Source organism: Lithobates pipiens, unplaced genomic scaffold, assembly GCF_037356315.1.
Source record: "Lithobates pipiens isolate NorthernLeopardFrog02 unplaced genomic scaffold, aLitPip1_a1.2 Scaffold_18, whole genome shotgun sequence".
Lineage (NCBI taxonomy): Eukaryota > Metazoa > Chordata > Amphibia > Anura > Ranidae > Lithobates > Lithobates pipiens.
Window position 1 is genome coordinate 158003985 of NW_027507758.1, and position 19434 is coordinate 158023418.

General features: G+C 38.5%; 1 protein-coding gene across 7 annotated transcripts in view; it reads right to left on the minus strand.

The window, feature by feature from the left end:
* Positions 1–19434, minus strand: part of ADGRG6 (adhesion G protein-coupled receptor G6) — a 292061-nt gene that overhangs the window by 252881 nt on the left and 19746 nt on the right. For all 7 annotated transcript variants that reach the window (XM_077486299.1, XM_077486298.1, XM_077486297.1 and 4 more), the window contains exon 2: positions 10548–10648. In XM_077486299.1, coding sequence (XP_077342425.1) covers positions 10548–10648 — 101 coding nt within the window. The remainder of the gene's footprint in view (positions 1–10547; positions 10649–19434) is intronic.

Genomic DNA, 19434 nt, shown 5'->3' on the forward strand with positions numbered 1-19434 from the left:
AGTGTACAATGACTTCTAAAACATAGGTGTGGCAACACTCCAGCAATGGAAACTGTTGAATTATATGCTCTATAGATGAAGGTTAATGTTTAGACCAGTCTGTTTCTTGAAACCTTTGTGATAATGACAGGAAGCTTATGAACAGAATCATCCTAGTATTACATGCGACCAGTGTATTGTGGTTTTTACTTTGTGACACTTTTCTCAGTGAAAATATTCATTAATATTTTGCATTATGGGGAAAAAGCACAGAATGACATTTACTCTAATGTTATGTTCCGATAGAGAACCTCCCAAACATTCGGAATAATTTGTGTAATCAGCTGAACAAGCATGGTGTTGCGATGCAGCAGATCAAACTTGGGATCCAGCATTTGAAACGTGGTTAGAGATTTGTGCATGTAGCACTATGATTCTGGGTAGGGATGAGATGAACACCCCCCCCCCCCCCGGTTTGGTTTGCCCCAAAACATGTCAACAGGCAAAGAATTTGTGGGAACATGTGAACACCGTTAAAGTCTATAGGACACAAATGTAAATGCAGGCCAGGAAAGGGGGACGAGCACCCCCCCTCCTGAACCATACCAGGCTGCATGCCGTCAACAGGGTGCTTTGGGGTGGGGGGAGGGTGCTTTGGGGTTCCCTTACATCCTTTGGCCAATTATCAGACATCAATGCACTGCGATCTCGCAATGCATTATGGGGCGTTCCACGGTGCTCAAATTTGCAGCGAACACCCAATGTTCTTGAACAGGCAAACACCCAATGTTCGAGTCGAACAAACTCAACATCTGTTACTATTTGTAAATATAACATATTAACAATACTGCCATGGTTTCCAAAGCTAGGAAGGTTTCTTGCATGCAAAATTTCAAAACAAAACATGCAAAATAATTTGTTGCCTATCCTCTTCTGCATTAAGATAATTGAACATACACTATCATGACTAGAACATGAGGTACAAGAAGGAAAACTCAAAAGAGGAGTTATGCCCTGTACACACGGTCGGACTTTCCGACGGAAAATGTGCGATCGGATCATGTTGTCAGAAAATCCGATCGTGTGTGGGCTCCATCGGACTTTTTCCGTCGGATTTTCCAACATACAAAGTTTGAGAACTGGATCTAAAATCAAAATCTGATCACGTGTAGACAAATCTGACGCACAAAGTACCACGCATGCTCAGAATAAATTACGAGACGGAAGCTATTGGCTACTGGCTCGTTTATAGTCCCGACGTACTTGTTTTACGTCACCTCGTTCTGAACGATCAGATTTTCCGAACAACTTTGTGCGACCGTGTGTATGCAAGGCAAATTTGGGCCAAAACCCATCGGAAAAAATATGACGGATTTTGTTGTCGGAATGTCCGACCATGTGTACAGGGCAATAGTCTACTCAGCTACGAAATGTTACAATTATGGCTTCACTGGCAATACTGATGTATGCTGCATGTTTATGTAAAGATCACAATTAATTACTGCTAAATTGATCTTCAATTGCTAGTTCTGCAGTTGGTGCAACTCGGCTAATTATCAGTGAGTCTAATTATTTAATAAACATTATTATGTAAGACTGTTATGTGAAATAAAATTTACCTCCAAATTTCCTTTGTACATTTTAAACAAATAGCATTTCAAATGAATTATATTTATTTGGCAGTAGAATTAATTTGGGTTTACAACACAATTGTAATATAATTCCTCTGGAACAGTCTAGTGTTTTTTCTACAATGTTTTTTTTTTAAATAAAGTGAAATTTTGAAAATAATGCATTCATTTGGAATAATAGTAGATTTTAAATGAAGGCATGTTAGATTTTCTTACATATGCAACCTTAAAGCCCTATTTTGATAACATTTCTCACGCAAGATTAATCCGCTGTCACAGACAAGAAAAAAAAATCCTATATTTAGCTTGGACGTTGGAATTTCCCCTTCATATTGTCACACCCCTCTATTTGAAAGTAAATTTCAGCAATGCATGTCCACCTCTTAGTCAAAGCTAAAGGCTTTGGTTATGTGTCAATCATATCCGTTCACAAACAATTAATATTTATAGTTAATGTGTAGCTCACTGAAGATATACTTTATCTAAGGTGAAAGTAACCAGGAACCTGGAAGTCCTTTTAATTCCTGAATGTAAGCTATCAAAGACAGGATTTCCTCCTCCTGGTGTTCCACTTTCAGCTCACATGCTGTTGTGTTATGCTTTCTTGAGAATTCTTTTGTCTCAAGTCACATACTCCATTGTAATTACAATTCAAAGGTGTGACCTCTTAGCAATGTGCACACAGAAGTTGGCTACAGAGAAAACACCTGTACATATTTATTATTATCAATATGATATATATATATATATATATATATATATATATATATATCATTTTTTTTATGTATTTAAATACAGAAATATGTTTAGTAGGTGTAGAAAAACACATATTAGTTACTACAAGGATTTTTAAATTTATTTAAATTGGTTACTATTACAAAATTCCAAGGCTATTGAGTCATGTGTTTTAAACTTTATTTGGAATGATAAAATGCAAAAACATTAGTCTAATATTTTACCTAATATAACACTCCTAATTTAGCTTTTTCTGTCTTTAGCTTATTTAATTGTATAATAGCATAGATAGATAAGATAAGGGATATTTAAAGCAGACCATCCAGCAAAAAATAAAAAAGGTTCATATTTATATATTTTTTTCGTGCTCAATCTATTCCCTGCCTCCATTCTCACCTAAGCAAGAATGACATGTCAGTTCCTCCCACAGCCTCCTGAGACACCGATGTCACATATCCCAAGAGGCAATGGCTTCCCCACAGACCAGGAAGATGCATCTGCTGCTAGGTCATCAGGGGGTTGGCTCAGAGTCCAGGAAGAGACAGCCAGTTTCCGATGCTGAAAAACGCAAAGATGGTAGCATGGACGGGACATGCAGTTTAAGGGCAGTGGGGCAGAAAAGTACAATGCTAAATTCACTGAGTTTCTCCTGTCTCTGTCGAGATCTGCTGCAATGATGCATCATTGATAACTACTTACTATGTTATGTTTTAATTTTTCGACTCTGCACAGTCAAGTATTGTATCTATTCTGATGCACTTTTAATAAAATGATTTCTGTTAAATTCACTGAGTTAGTGAGTATTTTTTATCCTGGAGATATGAGCATTAAAGGTAAGTGGAATGCGGTTTGTTTAGTGTGGCGCTCAGGCTCCATCACTATGGGGAGAAGTGTGAGTGATTCTGCAACCACTGCAGGAGTGCCAGCAAGGAATGGAGCTTGTCCCAGCTCCTGTAGTCACTAAAAGAAGAGAGGAAAGATCCCTGGTGCCACACATCCATGGAGTCCTATGACAGTATGAGAGAGACAACCTCAGCCTGGGCTCCTGCCAGACCATGCTCCTGTGTTTCACTCTGCTTCCGGAGCCTGGTCATGGGGGCTTGGCCATGGCCCAGGCTGAGGTTGTCTCTCATGCCACCATAGGACTACATGGATGTGCGGCACCAGGGATCTTTCCTCTCTTCTTTTAAAGGTAAGTGGCACATGGGTAGTTATTTTCATGGGAATGGGTGAAGTTATTCTTTAACCAATTTAGAGCTAGAAACTTGTTACTAACTAACTTATGTTTAAAAAAATAAAAAAATGTATGTGCATATTGATTGGAAATCTATGGCTTTTAATATTAAACAAAAGTCTGTACTGAGAGGTAGTTTTACTTTGTGGAAACATATTCATACATATTTTAAAATAGATTAGAAGATCAATAAATATATACCCATTTTGGCACCTTTTTTTGATCAGATAAGAAAGCGTCTTGACAAATTGCTACAATAGCTGAAAGAGATTTGTTTTTTGCCTTTTTATAGAGTGCCTTGAAAAAGTATTCATACCCCTTGAAATTTTCCAAATTTTGTCATGTTACAACTAAAACCGTAAATGTATTTTATTGGGATTTTATGTGATAGACCAATACAAAGTGGCACATAATTGTGAATTGGAAGGAAAATGATAAATGGTTTTCAAGATTTTTCACAAATAAATATCTGAAAAGTGTGGCATGTGTTTGTATTCAGCCCCTCCAGAGTTCACCTGTGTGTAATTTAATCTCAGTATAAGTACAGCTGTACTGTGAAGCCCTCAGAGGTTTGTTAGAGAACCTTGGTGAACAAACAGCATCATAAAAGTCAAGGAACACACCACACAGGCCAGTGATAATGTTGTGGAGAAGTTTAAAGCAGGGTTAGGTTATAGAAAAATATCCCAAGCTTTGAACATCTCACAGAGCACTGTTCAATCCATGATCTGAAAATTGAAAGAGTGTGGCACAACTGCAAACCTACCAAGACATGGCTGTCCTCCTAAACTGACAGGCCAGGCAAGGAGAGCATTAATCAGAGAAGCAGCCAAGAGTCCCATGGTAACTCTGGAGGAGCTGCAGAGATCCACAGCTCAGGTGGGAGAATATGTCCACAGGACAACTATTAGCCGTTCACTCTACAAATGTAGCTTTTATGGAAGAGTGGCAAGGAGAAAGTCATTGTTGAAAGAAAGCCATAAAAGTCCCATTTGCAGTTTGCGAGAAGCCATTGGGGGGACACAGCAAACACGTGGAAGTAGGCTCTCTGGTCAGATGAGACCAAAATTTTACTTTTTGGCATAAAAACAAAATGCTATATGTGGAGGAAAACTAACACTGCACATCACACTGAACACACCATCCCCAACCATGCAACATGGTGGTGGCAGCATCATGTTGTGGGGATTCTTTTCTTCAGCAGGGACAGGGAAGCTGGTCAGAGTTGATAAGAAGATAGATGAAGCCAAATACAGAGCAATCTTAGAAGAAAACCTGTTTAGTCTGCAAAAGTCTTGACACCGGGGCAGAGGTTCACCTTCCAGGAGGACAAAGTCCCTAAGCATACAGCCAGAGTTACAATGGAATGGTTAAATCAAAGCCTAATCATGTGTTAGTATGGCCCAGTCAAAGTCCAGATCTAAATCCTATTGAGAATCTGTTGCAAGACATGAAAATTGCTGTTCACAGACACTCTTCATCCAATCTGACAGAGCTTGAGCCATTTTTCAAAGAAGAATGGGCAAAAATGTCACTCTCTAAATGTGCAAAGCTTGTAGAGACATCTCCAAAAAGACTTGCAGCTGTAATTGCAGTGAAAGGTGGTTCTACAAATTATTGACTCAGAGGGGCTGAATACAAATGCATGCTACAATTTTCACATATTTATTTTCAAATTTTTTTTTAAATAATTTATTCTTTTCCTTCTACTTTACAATTATGTACCACTTTATGTGGGTATATCATATAAAATCCCAATAAAATACATTCACATTTTTGGTTGTAACATGACAAAATTTTGAAAATTTCAAGGGGTATGAATATTTTTTCAAGGCACTGTATAATGAATTTTAACAACCACTCTTAGTTTGGGTTTTATAACCTTAAGATTAAAAATTTAATAACATTAGCCAGGTAGATGTGGATTCACTTTTTCTTCATTTTATGGGTAGAATAAATTGTCTGTATGGCAAAGGTCATGGAATTTTTTAAAATCCTAATTAAATATATTGCATGGTCCCTCTGAAATATGTGGGTAAAGTTAGTAATACAGTATCTATATTTTGTAATTTTATAAAAAAAAAGGTCCAAAAACACTTAATTTAAGCAAGCCTTATTAAAATGGCCTAGAAGATTCAAATGTACAAATTTCTTGCTTCAATGTTCAAAAACTGTTCTCCAAGAGGTAGGCTGCTCATTACATCATTGACCTAATATGGCCATATTCGGTCAATGTCATTAAAGGTACTAACACATTTAGGTGAATTAATTAACTGACTAACTGCACCATTAAACAGGCATGTGTCACATCACCTAAGCTTTCAAGGTTATCTGCACAACCCATGACGGTTTCTCTTTTAGAGTGAAATAGAAAATGACACAGGGTCTGCACCTAATCAACAGAAGGAATGTGTCAATTATTAAACATGGCAATCTTCTGCGGTGATTACTCTGCACAAGCAGAGCCTACAGGGTTAACACCCTACCTCTTCTTTCTCTCAGCTCAGCCCAGAGAGGGTGGAAAGGTGAGGGGCAGGGGAACCCAAAGCATGGTGCTTCAGACCATGCTAAATGCCTCCTTGGACAAATCCAGGTCAAGGAGGGTAAAACCAAAGGAGGTCTCCTTAGCATCTTTCCCAAGCATTGCCAGTAATGAGGAAGAGAGAAGTGTGGTTTTAGAACTTTAAGCAGAGAAAGAAGGTACTGGCCCATCACAACCTTCTCCATCATTTTGGGGTTCTGTCAGGGTCTCAGGCTGTAGCTACTTAGTGACCATGTGTATTCAATTTGTGACTATGCTAACTGATCTGATCGGTTGCTCCAACAGTGCCTGCAGTTTCAGGCAGTCATAGACCTTAGGATTTTAAGCAATTGGGTCATAGTATGCCTTTTGGGGGGTTCCTGATTAGAAAGGAGCAATTAAGCCAGCCCATTTGTCTTAGGGCTACCCTTCTCGATCAACTGTTCTCTCAAACATTGTAAGAAATACCTCCACATAATCTTTAGGTGTCTGTTTTTTGTTAGACGTGCTTTGAGGGTAGTTACTTGGTTTTCAGGAGCAAAAACTACTGGCTCACAACAATAAAGTCAAAGTTTTTTGTGCTGCTGTGGTCTCCAGCATGGTAGTTATTTGGGCCTTTATGTTCCTTCCATGCTTTGCTAATACATATCCACGAAAAAATTCTAAATTAACTTTTTCAAAGCAATATAGTCCAAGTAGCAGAAAAAGATATATGCTTACTTCAGTCTTGAAAACTTTGGCGGAACAGAGTCCAAGGTAGCGCCACAGGGCCCAGCCAGCAATGGAGCTTCCTGATATGTATTCCAAGTTATACAGGTGCAGCTTCCACCAATCTCTTATTGGCATGTCCCTTTCTCTCTATCTTCTATTTCCCAGTCAGCAATCTCACTTATTAACCCATTTCCAAGAAAACATGAAAAGTCAAATGTAATCATACTTTTATATTTTATTAGCTTTCCTGGTTTTTAGTCTTTTTGTTTTTATTTTATTAGTTGCCTGCCATAATTTATTTTCTGAGGCTCTTTTTTCTTATTATTATTTATCACATTTGGCATATAAAGTGTATATATTGCTATTATATGTAGTCAACTACTGTACCCTTTATTTGTTTTGTTTTTTACTATTCTTTTAGATCCTACGTGAAGGGTTTCCTTGATTATTTTGTCTTCTTTCTTGTATTCTTCTAATTTTGTTTCTGTAATTATTTCTAAAACTTAATAAAAATGTTTCAAAACAAAAGATATCTTTATACTATTCCAACTCGATCCTAGACATTTTCCAATTGGATTAAATTAGACTTAATTAAATAATTGATGGCAATATTTTCTGCAATGGTTATTTAATTAAGGACAGAATGATTCAAGTGGAAAATATTTTTTTTCAAACTAACTAAAGCTGTGAAGTTAAAATATAAGATGCCAACAACTATGAAGATATATTTTTAGGTTAGCCTCTTCTAATACCTCAAAATTTTCAGATGTGGTAAACTGTAAATAATTATAGGTGGTGGCACCCACAGGGAACACACTATGCTCCATCAAATAAATTACTTCTAAAATGTTTTTTAAGTAAAGTATCTGAGAAAACATAAATACAAACTTGCATCTGGCGTCCTCAAAAACTATATTAGCATTTAATTATAGTACAAGGGTTATAATACAAAAAAACGTAATAATTTGTATTTTAACTAAACACTTTTCACACATTGCAATACAGAGGTGACATTTAAATAAATACATGTAACCATAAATCATGTGGTATATGTTTGTTATTAGTTTTAATTATATCCAGTATGGAAGACAATAAAGCATTACAAAACATTTATATGAATGTGCAATAAAGTTTTTTTTTATAGCTTTTTATAATAAACAAGAAAACAAAACCAAGTTGAACTGCTCTACTTGAAAGCATACACATGACAACCTCCAAAGGATTATATCCACTTAATAAATAGAGATTTGCACAACTGGTTGATAAAATATAGATGTCTAACACAGAGCCCTGTGTAACATTTTTATAATGACTTTTAATATTAAAGTACATCTAATGCCAAAACTAATTTATTCATTTTGACTAGAGTAAGAGACTTTTCACAATGATGCTGTGTGGATTTTCCGCACCCCGTGTGTACACAGCATACCTGCAGGTTTGGAGCAGTTTAGCTGTGCTTTCCCATAGAGTTCTCTTGTGCCCCACGCTTTTGGAGTGCTATTGGAAAGCGCACCAAAACTCCTGAATGGGAACCACACCGCATCAGTGTGAAAGCAGCCAAAAAGGAAGGATAAAACTCCCATCCCCCTAATTTACCATTCACTGCTTGCCCTGTACACACAACTGGAACTAAGAAGAAGAACATATAAAAGAGAAACTCCCTTTAAGACAGTTGTCATGGGACACAGTATCCCTATTGGAAGATTTCCCCTTTGTTCCTTTTCTGATGACAAATCAAATATTTGGATTTACAGAATACAGACAACGATAAAAACTTTCAAAACTTTCACTAGTCTATTCAAAGCTTAAAAAAGTTTTGCCTTTAGCTATACTTTAATTATGAAAGCATTTTAATTTTTGAATAAGCTATACTTTGTATTTCTGAGTGCACCTTTTTGAAAGAAAAGGCACTGACATAGCATTAACTGGATGTTTATTGCACCCTGTAAATTGGGACTACACCCTTAGTATTCAACTCTCATGTACAATCTGTTAAACATGTTTAGGGATCATGTCTACAATGTGTGAATACATTATACAATCCCACAATAAAAGCATAACATAGTGGTGTATCCCTGCTCTTGCTGATTTCCTGTGATCCCCACTATATTTGATCAAGACATCACCTGGGATATCCACTGGCTTGTTAACAACTTAGAGCAAGCCACCAGGAGCTGTCATTTAAGTGTCACAGTATTGACGCCAATTAATGAATGTCTTCTGGCTACCACAAGTAAAGGAAGTAAGGGTTAACACTGCTGGTCAAGTTTTACCATGGTTTTGGGGGAAGTACCACACTCTACCAGAACAAACATATAACAAGGAGGGGGAACTACCTTTCAGTGGGTGCTGTAATTAGTAAGACGGCTGAAGGTTTGGTTCCAGGTGTCTCAACTTAAAGGAACGAGTTGCTGCTAGAAAACTGTTGCACTAGACCGCTCCTTGTAGGAGCCCAGTTGGTTATAGACTCTTGATTACTAAGGACTAATAGACTCCCTTGCCTAATTAATGTATGGCCACCTCACAGGAGCACCAGCATGCCTACTAAGGGGCACTTAGAAGATTATGTATATTAATTTGTTAAAGACATCTTCTGTTGCCAGTTTATATGTTACTCTTAAATATCGTCAGTAAAGAATGCTTACAGTTATTCAACTTGGCCTGGTCTGAAATTACTTGAAGACAACCTTAAAGGGGTGCATGCATGTATGGTGTATCACAAAGAATGGAGCTTAAGTAGGGGACAAGATAGGGAAGATGAGGTTCAAAATGTCTAATGTGCAGCAAAGCTATTTGTAGAAGGCTGCACTGCCGTTGCTAATGGCTACTCTAATTGTGTCTATGCTTATATGCAGCAAGGTGGTCAGGAAGCAGTGCCTTAGCAAAGGTGACGGAAGGTCCTGGTAGCGAAGGAGCTTATCTGCTTAGGCTCCTACTCTAGCAATGGGAACCCCAATACTGAGTCCAACATTGCGGCACAAATGTCCTAGGGACCCAGCCTGGCAGTCATGAGAGTATTCATGGAGAAACACATTAATTAATGTCACTGGGAGTGAGTTACTAGGCTAGTGCAGTCCAGTACAGACTTAACAGTACTAGCTCAGAAATGCTGCACAACTAAAGTGAGGGGGGTGTTATGAATTATATTAAAGAACTGTAATCCAGAGTGTATAGAGTATAATAAGGAACTGATATTTGGAGTGAACAATGCAAAGAATACAGAAATTGGGCCACAGATTGCAAGGAGTTAAGTGTCTTTTTGTGGGAAAACATGACTTTTAAGTGTTGCCTTAATGCCAACTTTTCATTAAATATCAACCTCAGCCCACCTTCGGGGGCACTAGCAAGCAGTTCTTCTGGGTCCACAGTTCTGACCAATAAGCCCTGTCCACACATCCCTCATAGAATTTTTTTTTTATGAACCTTTGCTTCAGCGAATCAGGTCCCCTGTGCTTTTATTGGCTTCTTCTTATAACAACACAAAATGTAAAAGGTTCACTGGTTTCAACACAATGTATGTATTGGTATGTCCTTGGATTGGGACTATTGCAATCTGTCCTGCATTTCACTATGGAAATAGTAAATACCATCATTTATTTCAAGGAATCATAACTGTCATGCATAGTTATTTTTTCTCAAACACTCTAGTATATACAATATATAGCCGAATCAAATCTACCCCTGATATAAAATGATAAATCCTAAGTACAAACATACATAAAGGTTATTAACTTACCAGTATGCTGAACAGCAGCCATATAAACAGTGATAAAATATAACATATGCTGCATCTTCCTTTTCCAGTGATTACACCACATTCCATTTAAGAGGGCCATCCTATAAAAAAAAGAAAGGGACCATTTATCAGTACATTTCTCTGACCAGAGTCGGACGTCTCTTCTCTGCCTAATGAAGTGTTTATGAAGTATTAACATTCTGACAGCTACAGCTCACTTACATTTATGACACTGTTCATATTGCTCAAAGTGCTATTTGTATTGAACACACTGCTTGTCAGTACAGCAAAATGTGAAACTGTTACACTCTGGAGCAAAATAATTTAACATCAGAAAAAAAAGTATTGGGTTACATGCCTTTAGCAGATATTTTACTTCAACATGTTAACAGATACCTCTTAGATTTATACTGAAGCATACATAAAAACATATAAGATATGTTTTTTTGCCATTTTATATTTTCTTTTAAATAAAAAAAAAAGATGGTCTACATGCTTGTATTTACATTTATAGAATGAAAAACATAAAAAAATTATGTAAAGTTTTTAGGACTAGGACAGCCCCATAAATCTATTTTTAACATTAAAATGTTTCCTATACACCTTCCATTTGCCAAATAATTCTTGCCCTATCTCTCTCATATACTTCCCACGTGGTCAAGTAGATTATTTTTATTCAATCAAGTCACAATATCTGTTGGATTTTTTTGATATTTCTATGGACATTTATTTATGATTTATGGACTCCCATATGAATTCATTTTTATTATTTTTTTTATTGCACATTTACATGTTAATATTGATTTCGTTTGAATGCCACTTTATTTTGGTTTTGGATTGTCACCATTTTTGCACATTTCACTTGTGCGAATATTTAATCATTATTTATTGAACAAGCACTGCAGTTTATTTTTTTCTTTACCATACACAGATCGCTGGCTTCAGGAGAGCGTAATTCACAGAGCGCTGGAGTCAGGAGAGCGTAATACACAGAGCACTGTGTTCAGGAGAGCATAATACACAAATCGCTGGGTTCAGGAGAGCGTAATACGCAGAGCGCTGGGTTCAGGAGAGCATAATACACAGAGCGCTGGATTCAGGACAGCATAATACACAGAGCGCTGGGTTCAGGAGAGTGTAATACACAAATCGCTGGGTTCAGCAGAACGTAATACACAGAGCACTGGGTTAAGGAGAGCATAATACACAGAGCGCTGGATTCAGAACAGCATAATACACAGAGTGCTGGGTTCAGGAGAGCGTAATACACAAATCGCTGGGTTCAGGACAGCGTAATACACAGAGCGCTGGGTTCAGGAGAACATAAAACACAGAGCATGGGTTCAGAAAAGCCTAATAAAAAGTGCTGGGTTCAGGAGAGCGTAATACACAGAGCGCTGGGTTCAGGACAGCGTAATACACAGATCATCAGTGCCCTGTGTTTAAAAGTGACAGAAAATAACAGTGACAGTGAGTCTGGCCAGCCAGGGCCTATTTTAAGGAAAGAGCCTGGTGCTGCAGCTCCAATATCCCCTATGTTAATCCGGCCCTGAAGCAAGGGGATGCAATGTTGGAGGAAGGGTGCAAAAGTGAGAAGCAGTAAAAAAGGGGGCAGTTGGCAAGATGTGAGCAGTAAAGTCCCTGACCGTTTTAATTACGCTTCTGTAAGGTAGGATCAGCTTTCTGTCTATATTCGTTATGCATAAAAGTATATGTAATATAAGGATTTCAGTTTTTTAAATTGACAGTGTTGCGGTTTAAATGTGTCTCTTTTTAACTATGTTCTGGGAATATTTGTTGTAGCAGAATAATTAAAGCATATTTGGTCAGTACTAGGACTGTGGCACTTGTGCTGTGAAGGCCCAGGCTCTAGTTAACCATGTACCTTTACTCTCCTCCCACTGTTAAGACAGTGTGGCTAAACCCAAATTGCACCACAGGGCATCATTGTTCTTCATGGAGGGTATTTCATTAGGTGAGCATTTCATTGGAATGACACTCAATAATTTATTATTATTATTATTCGGGATTTATATAGCACCCACCATTTGCACAGTGCTTTACAATATCAGGGCAGACAGTACAGTTACAATACAATTCAATACATGAAGAATTAGAGGACCCTGCTCATTAGGTAAGGTAAGGTAATAACTGTGGGGGATGAACTGATGGAGAAAATAAAAGTACAGCTGTGAGATGAAAACAGGATAGGCTTCCCTGAAAAGAATTATTTTCAGGTATCACCTAAAATAAACAGAGTAGGAGATAGACAGAATGAGGTGGTTAGTTCCAGAGGATGTCAGAGGCTTGGAAGAAGCCCTGGAGGTGAGCACGGGAGGAGGTGGCAAAGGAGATAGCATGCCGGAGGTCTTGGGAGAAACAAAGAGAGCAACTTGGTTGATATTTTGAGACTAGGTTAGTGATGTAGTTGGGGGCTGAATTGTGGATGATTTTGTAGGTTGTTCTTAGTATTTTGAATTTTATATGTTGGATGAGTGGAAGTCAATGGAGGGGTTGGCAGAGAGAGGTAGCATTCACTGAATGGTTGGTAAGGTAAATGAGTCTGAAAGCAGAATTCATGATGGACTGACACAGGTTTTTCCATGTAAAGGTAATCCAATGAGGAGGGAGTTGTAGTAGTCCAAGTGTGAGATAATCAGGGAGTGAATTAGAAGCTATGTATTGTCATTGGTTAAGAAGGGGCTTTTTTTAAAGATGTTGCAGAGGTTGAGGCAGCAATATTTGGACAGTGTCTATATGTGAAGGAGAAAGGAAAGTCCATGATTGCACCTAGCACCCTTGCATGCGGGGACAGGTTAATAGTTGTGCCTTCGATCTTGACAGGGAAGTCAGGGGAAGAGGCACGTGGGGTAAGAAATAATACGAGCTCAGTTTTGGACAGATTGAGTTTGAGGAAGTGTGAAATCCAGACTGATATGTCTGTCTGTAAAATAGTGACGTATGAGGAGACTGATGGAGTGAGCTGAGAGGTAAAGAGAAAGATTTGGGTGTCAGAGTAGAAATGGTATTGAAAGCCATGGCAGTTTCGAATTATAATTATGGTTTTATTAACAATATGTTAGCTTTTCACTTCACCACTTTACACATGAAAATATAGGAACTATACTTCAGTATTTGGAAGTCTTTTCCTCAAGACCTCACTATGTAGCAGAATGGGAACAAGAGCTCCACTGTACTCCGATCTTTTCAAATCCTTCACTTTTACACACCCACTTACAGTGGCTTTCTCAGTACAAGATACGATCTTTAAACTCTTGACTATATACTATAGATGCCCTTAAATGTTACAGTAAATGATACCTTTCATCCTGGATTCCTACTGGCGGTGTGGGGGAGAAAAGGCTAAAACATATCGCATTTGGTGGAATTGTCCACGTATTCAAATCTTTTGGACAAATGTTTTTTCTTTATTCTGCCAAGTCACTTCATGTGATACCACAAATCCCTCAAATTGCTTTCGTATCAACCTTAACAGAATCTGTTTCTCATATTAAGAAGGGCATTTTTACTATTATCAGCTCAAACAGTGATACTGCACCACTGGAAATCTCCAGCAAGCCCTAAAATTGCTGAATGGGCTTAGGAAATGTGTCATATCATTCAAATGGAATACTTGATGGCCTGATTGCATAAAATTGATAAAATTCATTTTAAAACCAACCTGGAATACCAATTTATTATACACAGACTCAGAATACTTTAAATCTTACCTATAGTTTAGGCCCAATTAAGCTAGATGATGACGTCATCCTGGACACCTGGATGAAGGCATCTGGTCACATGCTCAGAAGCTTGTGTAACCTCTCTTTGTACTAATTCTTTTTTAACTTCTTCTTTTCCCTTTCTGTCTCCTTTTCATTTCTGTGACTTATTTATTTATTTATTTTTAAATTGTTTATTTATAACAGGAGATGGGTCCACATAGACCAACAAGTTACAGTATTTTCCTTTCTTTTAGATGGAGTGGGGAAGGTTTAAATCCATCACTTTTTTTTTCTACCCCTTGTTGGGTAGAATTTCCCTTACTTTCTGTAAGGATGGGAAATGAAGGGAAATTCTATCACATTTTAGTGGAGTGGAGAAGGATTTCACTTCTGATGGTGCTTTCATTGCTGACTGTGCCTTCTTGTCCAAGTGATGCTTGCACCCCCGTTTTGTATTCTATTGCTGCAGAGGTGACTTAAAAATATAAAAATTCCATCTGAACAGGTGAATGCTACATTTTAAAAACATGCAATTGATGATTTGCATTGCTTTTAAAATCTTTAAATTTAGGGTTTACTTATGCTTTAACCTAACCTTTTCTAACAAGTATACTTGCCTTATCGGCACTAAAAGTGTTCCACCCCGAGTCCTTATCTTGGTGGTAAGAAGAGGGCACCTTAACTGAATAGTAATTTATTTATATTTTGCATTTATAGTTTATTTGGACAAACAAAGCCTTGTCTTGGGCAGCACAGTGGCCCTGTGATTAGCACTTTAGCCTTGTAGAACCAGGCTTGTCAGTTCAAATCCCAGCCGCAGCACTACCTCCATGGAGTTTTTTCCCTGTGCTTGAACTGATTTCATCCCATGCGTTAAAGACATGCTCATAGATTTGGGGGATTTTATCTAAATTGTATATGTGTATATGAATGTGAGTTAGGGACCTTGAATTGTAAGATCCTTGAGGGCAGGGACTGATGTGAATGTACAGTATTTGTAAAGTGCTGTGTAATTGACGGCACCATGTAAACCCCTAAAATAATAAAACAGTAAGGACAATTTTAATTTCCCTAAACTTGATTGGCTGTATAAAACAAACTCAAATTACAGTGCCTTGCGAAAGTATTCGGCCCCCTTGAACTTTTCAACCTTTTGCCACATTTCAGGCTTCAAACATAAAGATATACAATTTTTATTTTTTGTGAAGAATCACCAACAAGTGGGACACAATTGTGAAGTGGAACAAAATCTATTGGATTTTTGAAACTTTTTTAACTAATAAAAAAATGAAAAGTGGGGCGTGCAAAATTATTCGGCCCCCTTGCGTTAATACTTTGTAGAGCCACCTTTTGCTGCGATTACAGCTGCAAGTCGCTTGGGGTATGTCTCTATCAGTTTTGCACATCGAGAGACTGAAATTCTTGTCCATTCTTCCTTGCAAAACAGCTCGAGCTCAGTGAGGTTGGATGGAGAGCGTTTGTGAACAGCAGTTTTCATCTCTTTCCACAGATTCTCGATTGGATTCAGGTCTGGACTTTGACTTGGCCATTCTAACACCTGGATACATTTATTTGTGAACCATTCCTTTGTAGATTTTGCTGTATGTTTGGGATCATTGTATTGTTGGAAGATAAATCTCCGTCCCAGTTTCAGGTCTTTTGCAGACTCCAACAGGTTTTCATCCAGAATGGTCCTGTATTTGGCTGCATCCCTCTTCCCCTCAATTTTAACCATCTTCCCTGTCCCTGCTGAAGAAAAGCAGGCCCAAACCATGATGCTGCCACTACCATGTTTGACAGTGGGGATGGTGTGTTGAGGGTGATGAGCTGTGTTGCTTTTACGCCAAACATATCGTTTTGCATTGTGGGCAGAAAGTTCGATTTTGGTTTCATCTGACCAGAGCACCTTCTTCCACATGTTTGGTGTGTCTCCCAGGTGGCTTGTGGCAAACTTTAGACAAGACTTTTTATGGATATCTTTGAGAAATGGCTTTCTTCTTGCCACTCTTCCATAAAGGCCAGATTTGTGCAGTGTACGAAACTGATTGTTGTCCTATGGACAGACTCTCCCACCTCAGCTGTAGTTCTCTGCAGTTCATCCAGAGTGATCATGGGCCTCTTGGCTGCATCTCTAATCAGTCTTCTCCTTGTCTGAGCTGAAAGTTTAGAGGGACCGCCATGTCTTGGTAGATTTGCAGTGGTCTGATACTCCTTCCATTTCAAAATGATCGCTTGCACAGTGCTCCTTGGGATGTTTAAAGCTTGGGAAATCTTTTTGTATCCAAATCCGGCTTTAAACTTCTCCACAACAGTATTACGGACCTGCCTGGTGTGTTCCTTGGTCTTCATGATGCTCTCTGCGCTTTCAACAGAACCCTGAGACTATCACAGAGCAGGTGCATTTATACAGAGACTTGATTACACACAGGTGGATTCTATTTATCACCATCAGTCATTTAGAACAACATTGGATCATTCAGAGATCCTCGCTGAACTTCTGCAGTGAGTTTGCTGCACTGAAAGTAAAGGGGCCGAATAATTTTGCACGCACCACTTTTCAGTTTTTTATTTGCTAAAAAAGTTTAAAATATCCAATAGATTTCGTTCCACTTCACAATTGTGTCCCACTTGTTGGTGATTCTTCACAAAAAATTAAAATTTTATATCTTTATGTTTGAAGCCTGAAATGTGGCAAAAGTTTGAAAAGTTCAAGGGGGCCGAATACTTTCGCAAGGCACTGTATATCATCTGAAAAAGTGAAATAGAGGTTCCTTGACATTAATTAAAAGAGGCTAGTTCTGCTTTGTCTTTTGTTTTCCTACTGTAAGACGTTTATAGAGAATCCTACGTATCTAGTCATTTTACTGTCATTGTACACTATGGCAAGTCAGCCTTTTTTCCCTTTCTAGAATGATAGCACTGCCAAGTACCAAGGCAGATTAGGCTGCTAATGCATCTTTCTATCATATGGTTGGCACCAGCTCCCGTGACGTAAAAGATAATAGATTCTGAAGCAGCAAACAGTACTTTCTATTCATTAATGTGGCACAGCTTAAACTGTGAACCTTTCATGAAAGGACTCATACATCCACAGTCTACGGCAGTGCCAACCGAGCTGACAGTTCAGCATGCTGTGTTAGACTCCAGCCATTCACTGACCATATATTTTTACAAATCAGAATTTTATATTTTTATACATCTTCTCAAAATCAACAGGCAGTGGTCTGAAAAAGTACTGAACACAGTGCACTTAAAAACACCACTTCATCAAACCTACATTTCTCAGCCCAGTCAAAGCGCTAACTCCTGCCAGACCCCACTGCTTTTGAAGTTCCTCTGAAGCCTAGAGGGGATACAAACATTGTGGGTAATACACTCATGTAGGTTATTTGCCTGGCCAGAAGGAAATAAGGGGCAAGAGATTCAAAATTGATAGGGATAGGTGTTCTTTAATCCAATGCAAACTGTTAGCTAGTTGTATATCACATCACACAGTGTAGAGGAAGGACAGGTGACAACGGATACCCCATAGTAAGCCTTTGGGTGATGTCATCACCCAGACTCTACAGCCGTTGTTGCCAAACTCTTCTCTTCACTGAAGCCGGCGCTGGGACTAGATCATGTGATCAGACAAGATCAGACTCAGCATAGGTAAGTATACAGAGCTTTCCTTTACAGGATAGGTAGAATATGCTTAAAATGGGGATGGGGGCTGATTTATGTAAAGTTAGTATTTGACTGAACTTCCACTTTAACATACAGTCTTAAGGTGGCCATGCATGGCTCATTTTTTTTGCCCATTCCTGTGAACTGGGTGAAATTTGAGACATGGATGGCAGTGCTGACGCCATCCAGCTCAAAAAACTTTGATTGTGAAATTGAAGGAGCTGGGTGGAAAAGACAGTCAAAAAGTAACTACAGCCAATCAGCTTTAGTAACTGTTTGGGTATGCTAACAGCTGTAGATATTGGCTGTCAAAAAAAAATAGCTGGCAGTGGGAGCTTCATCCATTCATGTTGTTTAGCAGGGATGGGTGGAATCTATGCATTTCTCTCATTCAGCCTGCTGGGCTTAACAAGAGAATCTTTATGCGTATGACAAACTTCATCCTCTACACACAGAATGCCTCAAACAGACTCCCCCACACATCATTTATAATCCACATCTGCAGCAGGCTCATGATTTCGAAACTCCAGTATACTTCTATTTCTAATTATAATTGCCTTTGTGCTGCTGCAGCACTCAAATAAATAATCTTTGCCAAAATTATATGTAACAAGTCAACACTTTGGCCAGCGCTGATTCTGTTTCCTGCTTTGCAGTACTACTTCACAAGTTTTACTCTACTGCTTTTTTTGACAATGCAAGCCTGACTCAGCCAAGTCATTTAAAACAAGGTACTCATTGTGGTTGATACTGTATCTTTCAAGTCTCAGCTGTTAGAAGACATAGTGATTGCAATGAACCACTAAGAGTGGCCTTTAGTGGCAAATATTAAAACATTTATATTTAATAAAATTACAAAAAAGGCAAAAGTACAAAAAAAATGTGAACATCATACTTATTAGAGAACATTTTGGGGGTGTTCCAATCTGATGATAGATCGTATGATGTTATAAGAGCTGCTGTCGCCACTGAGACAACTACCTGGGTAGGGTCTTATATGTGAAAGAAAACTTCAATCGTGCAACATGAATAAATTAATCAAATGAGTGCTCACAAATTTCCGTTCCCAAACCACTCCAAAAGATCAATAATCAGTAAATCAGTGATAAAAAAAATACTTAGTGTTGATGAAAAATATCCCTGTTATACTACCCATAAAATACCGTATAACACGCACTTTTTCCCCCTTAAAAGCAGGGGAAAATCGCGGGTGTGTGTTATACCCCACAATTCTGAGCCTCTGGGTGGCTTTCGGCTGCCTTCAGCCATTCTCGGCAGCTTCCGGCCATTCTCAGCGGCCGAAAGCTGCCGAGATCGGCCACCGAGACCACAGAGAATGGCTGAAGGCAGCTGAAAGCTGCAGAGAAGAGCCAAAGGTGGCCGGAGGCCGCCGAGAACTATCGTGCGCCACCGAGATACACAGGACATCCAGCTCTGTATCTCGGCGGCGGCATTTTTAGAAAAAAAATAAAACTGACAAGGCTGCAATGGTGGAC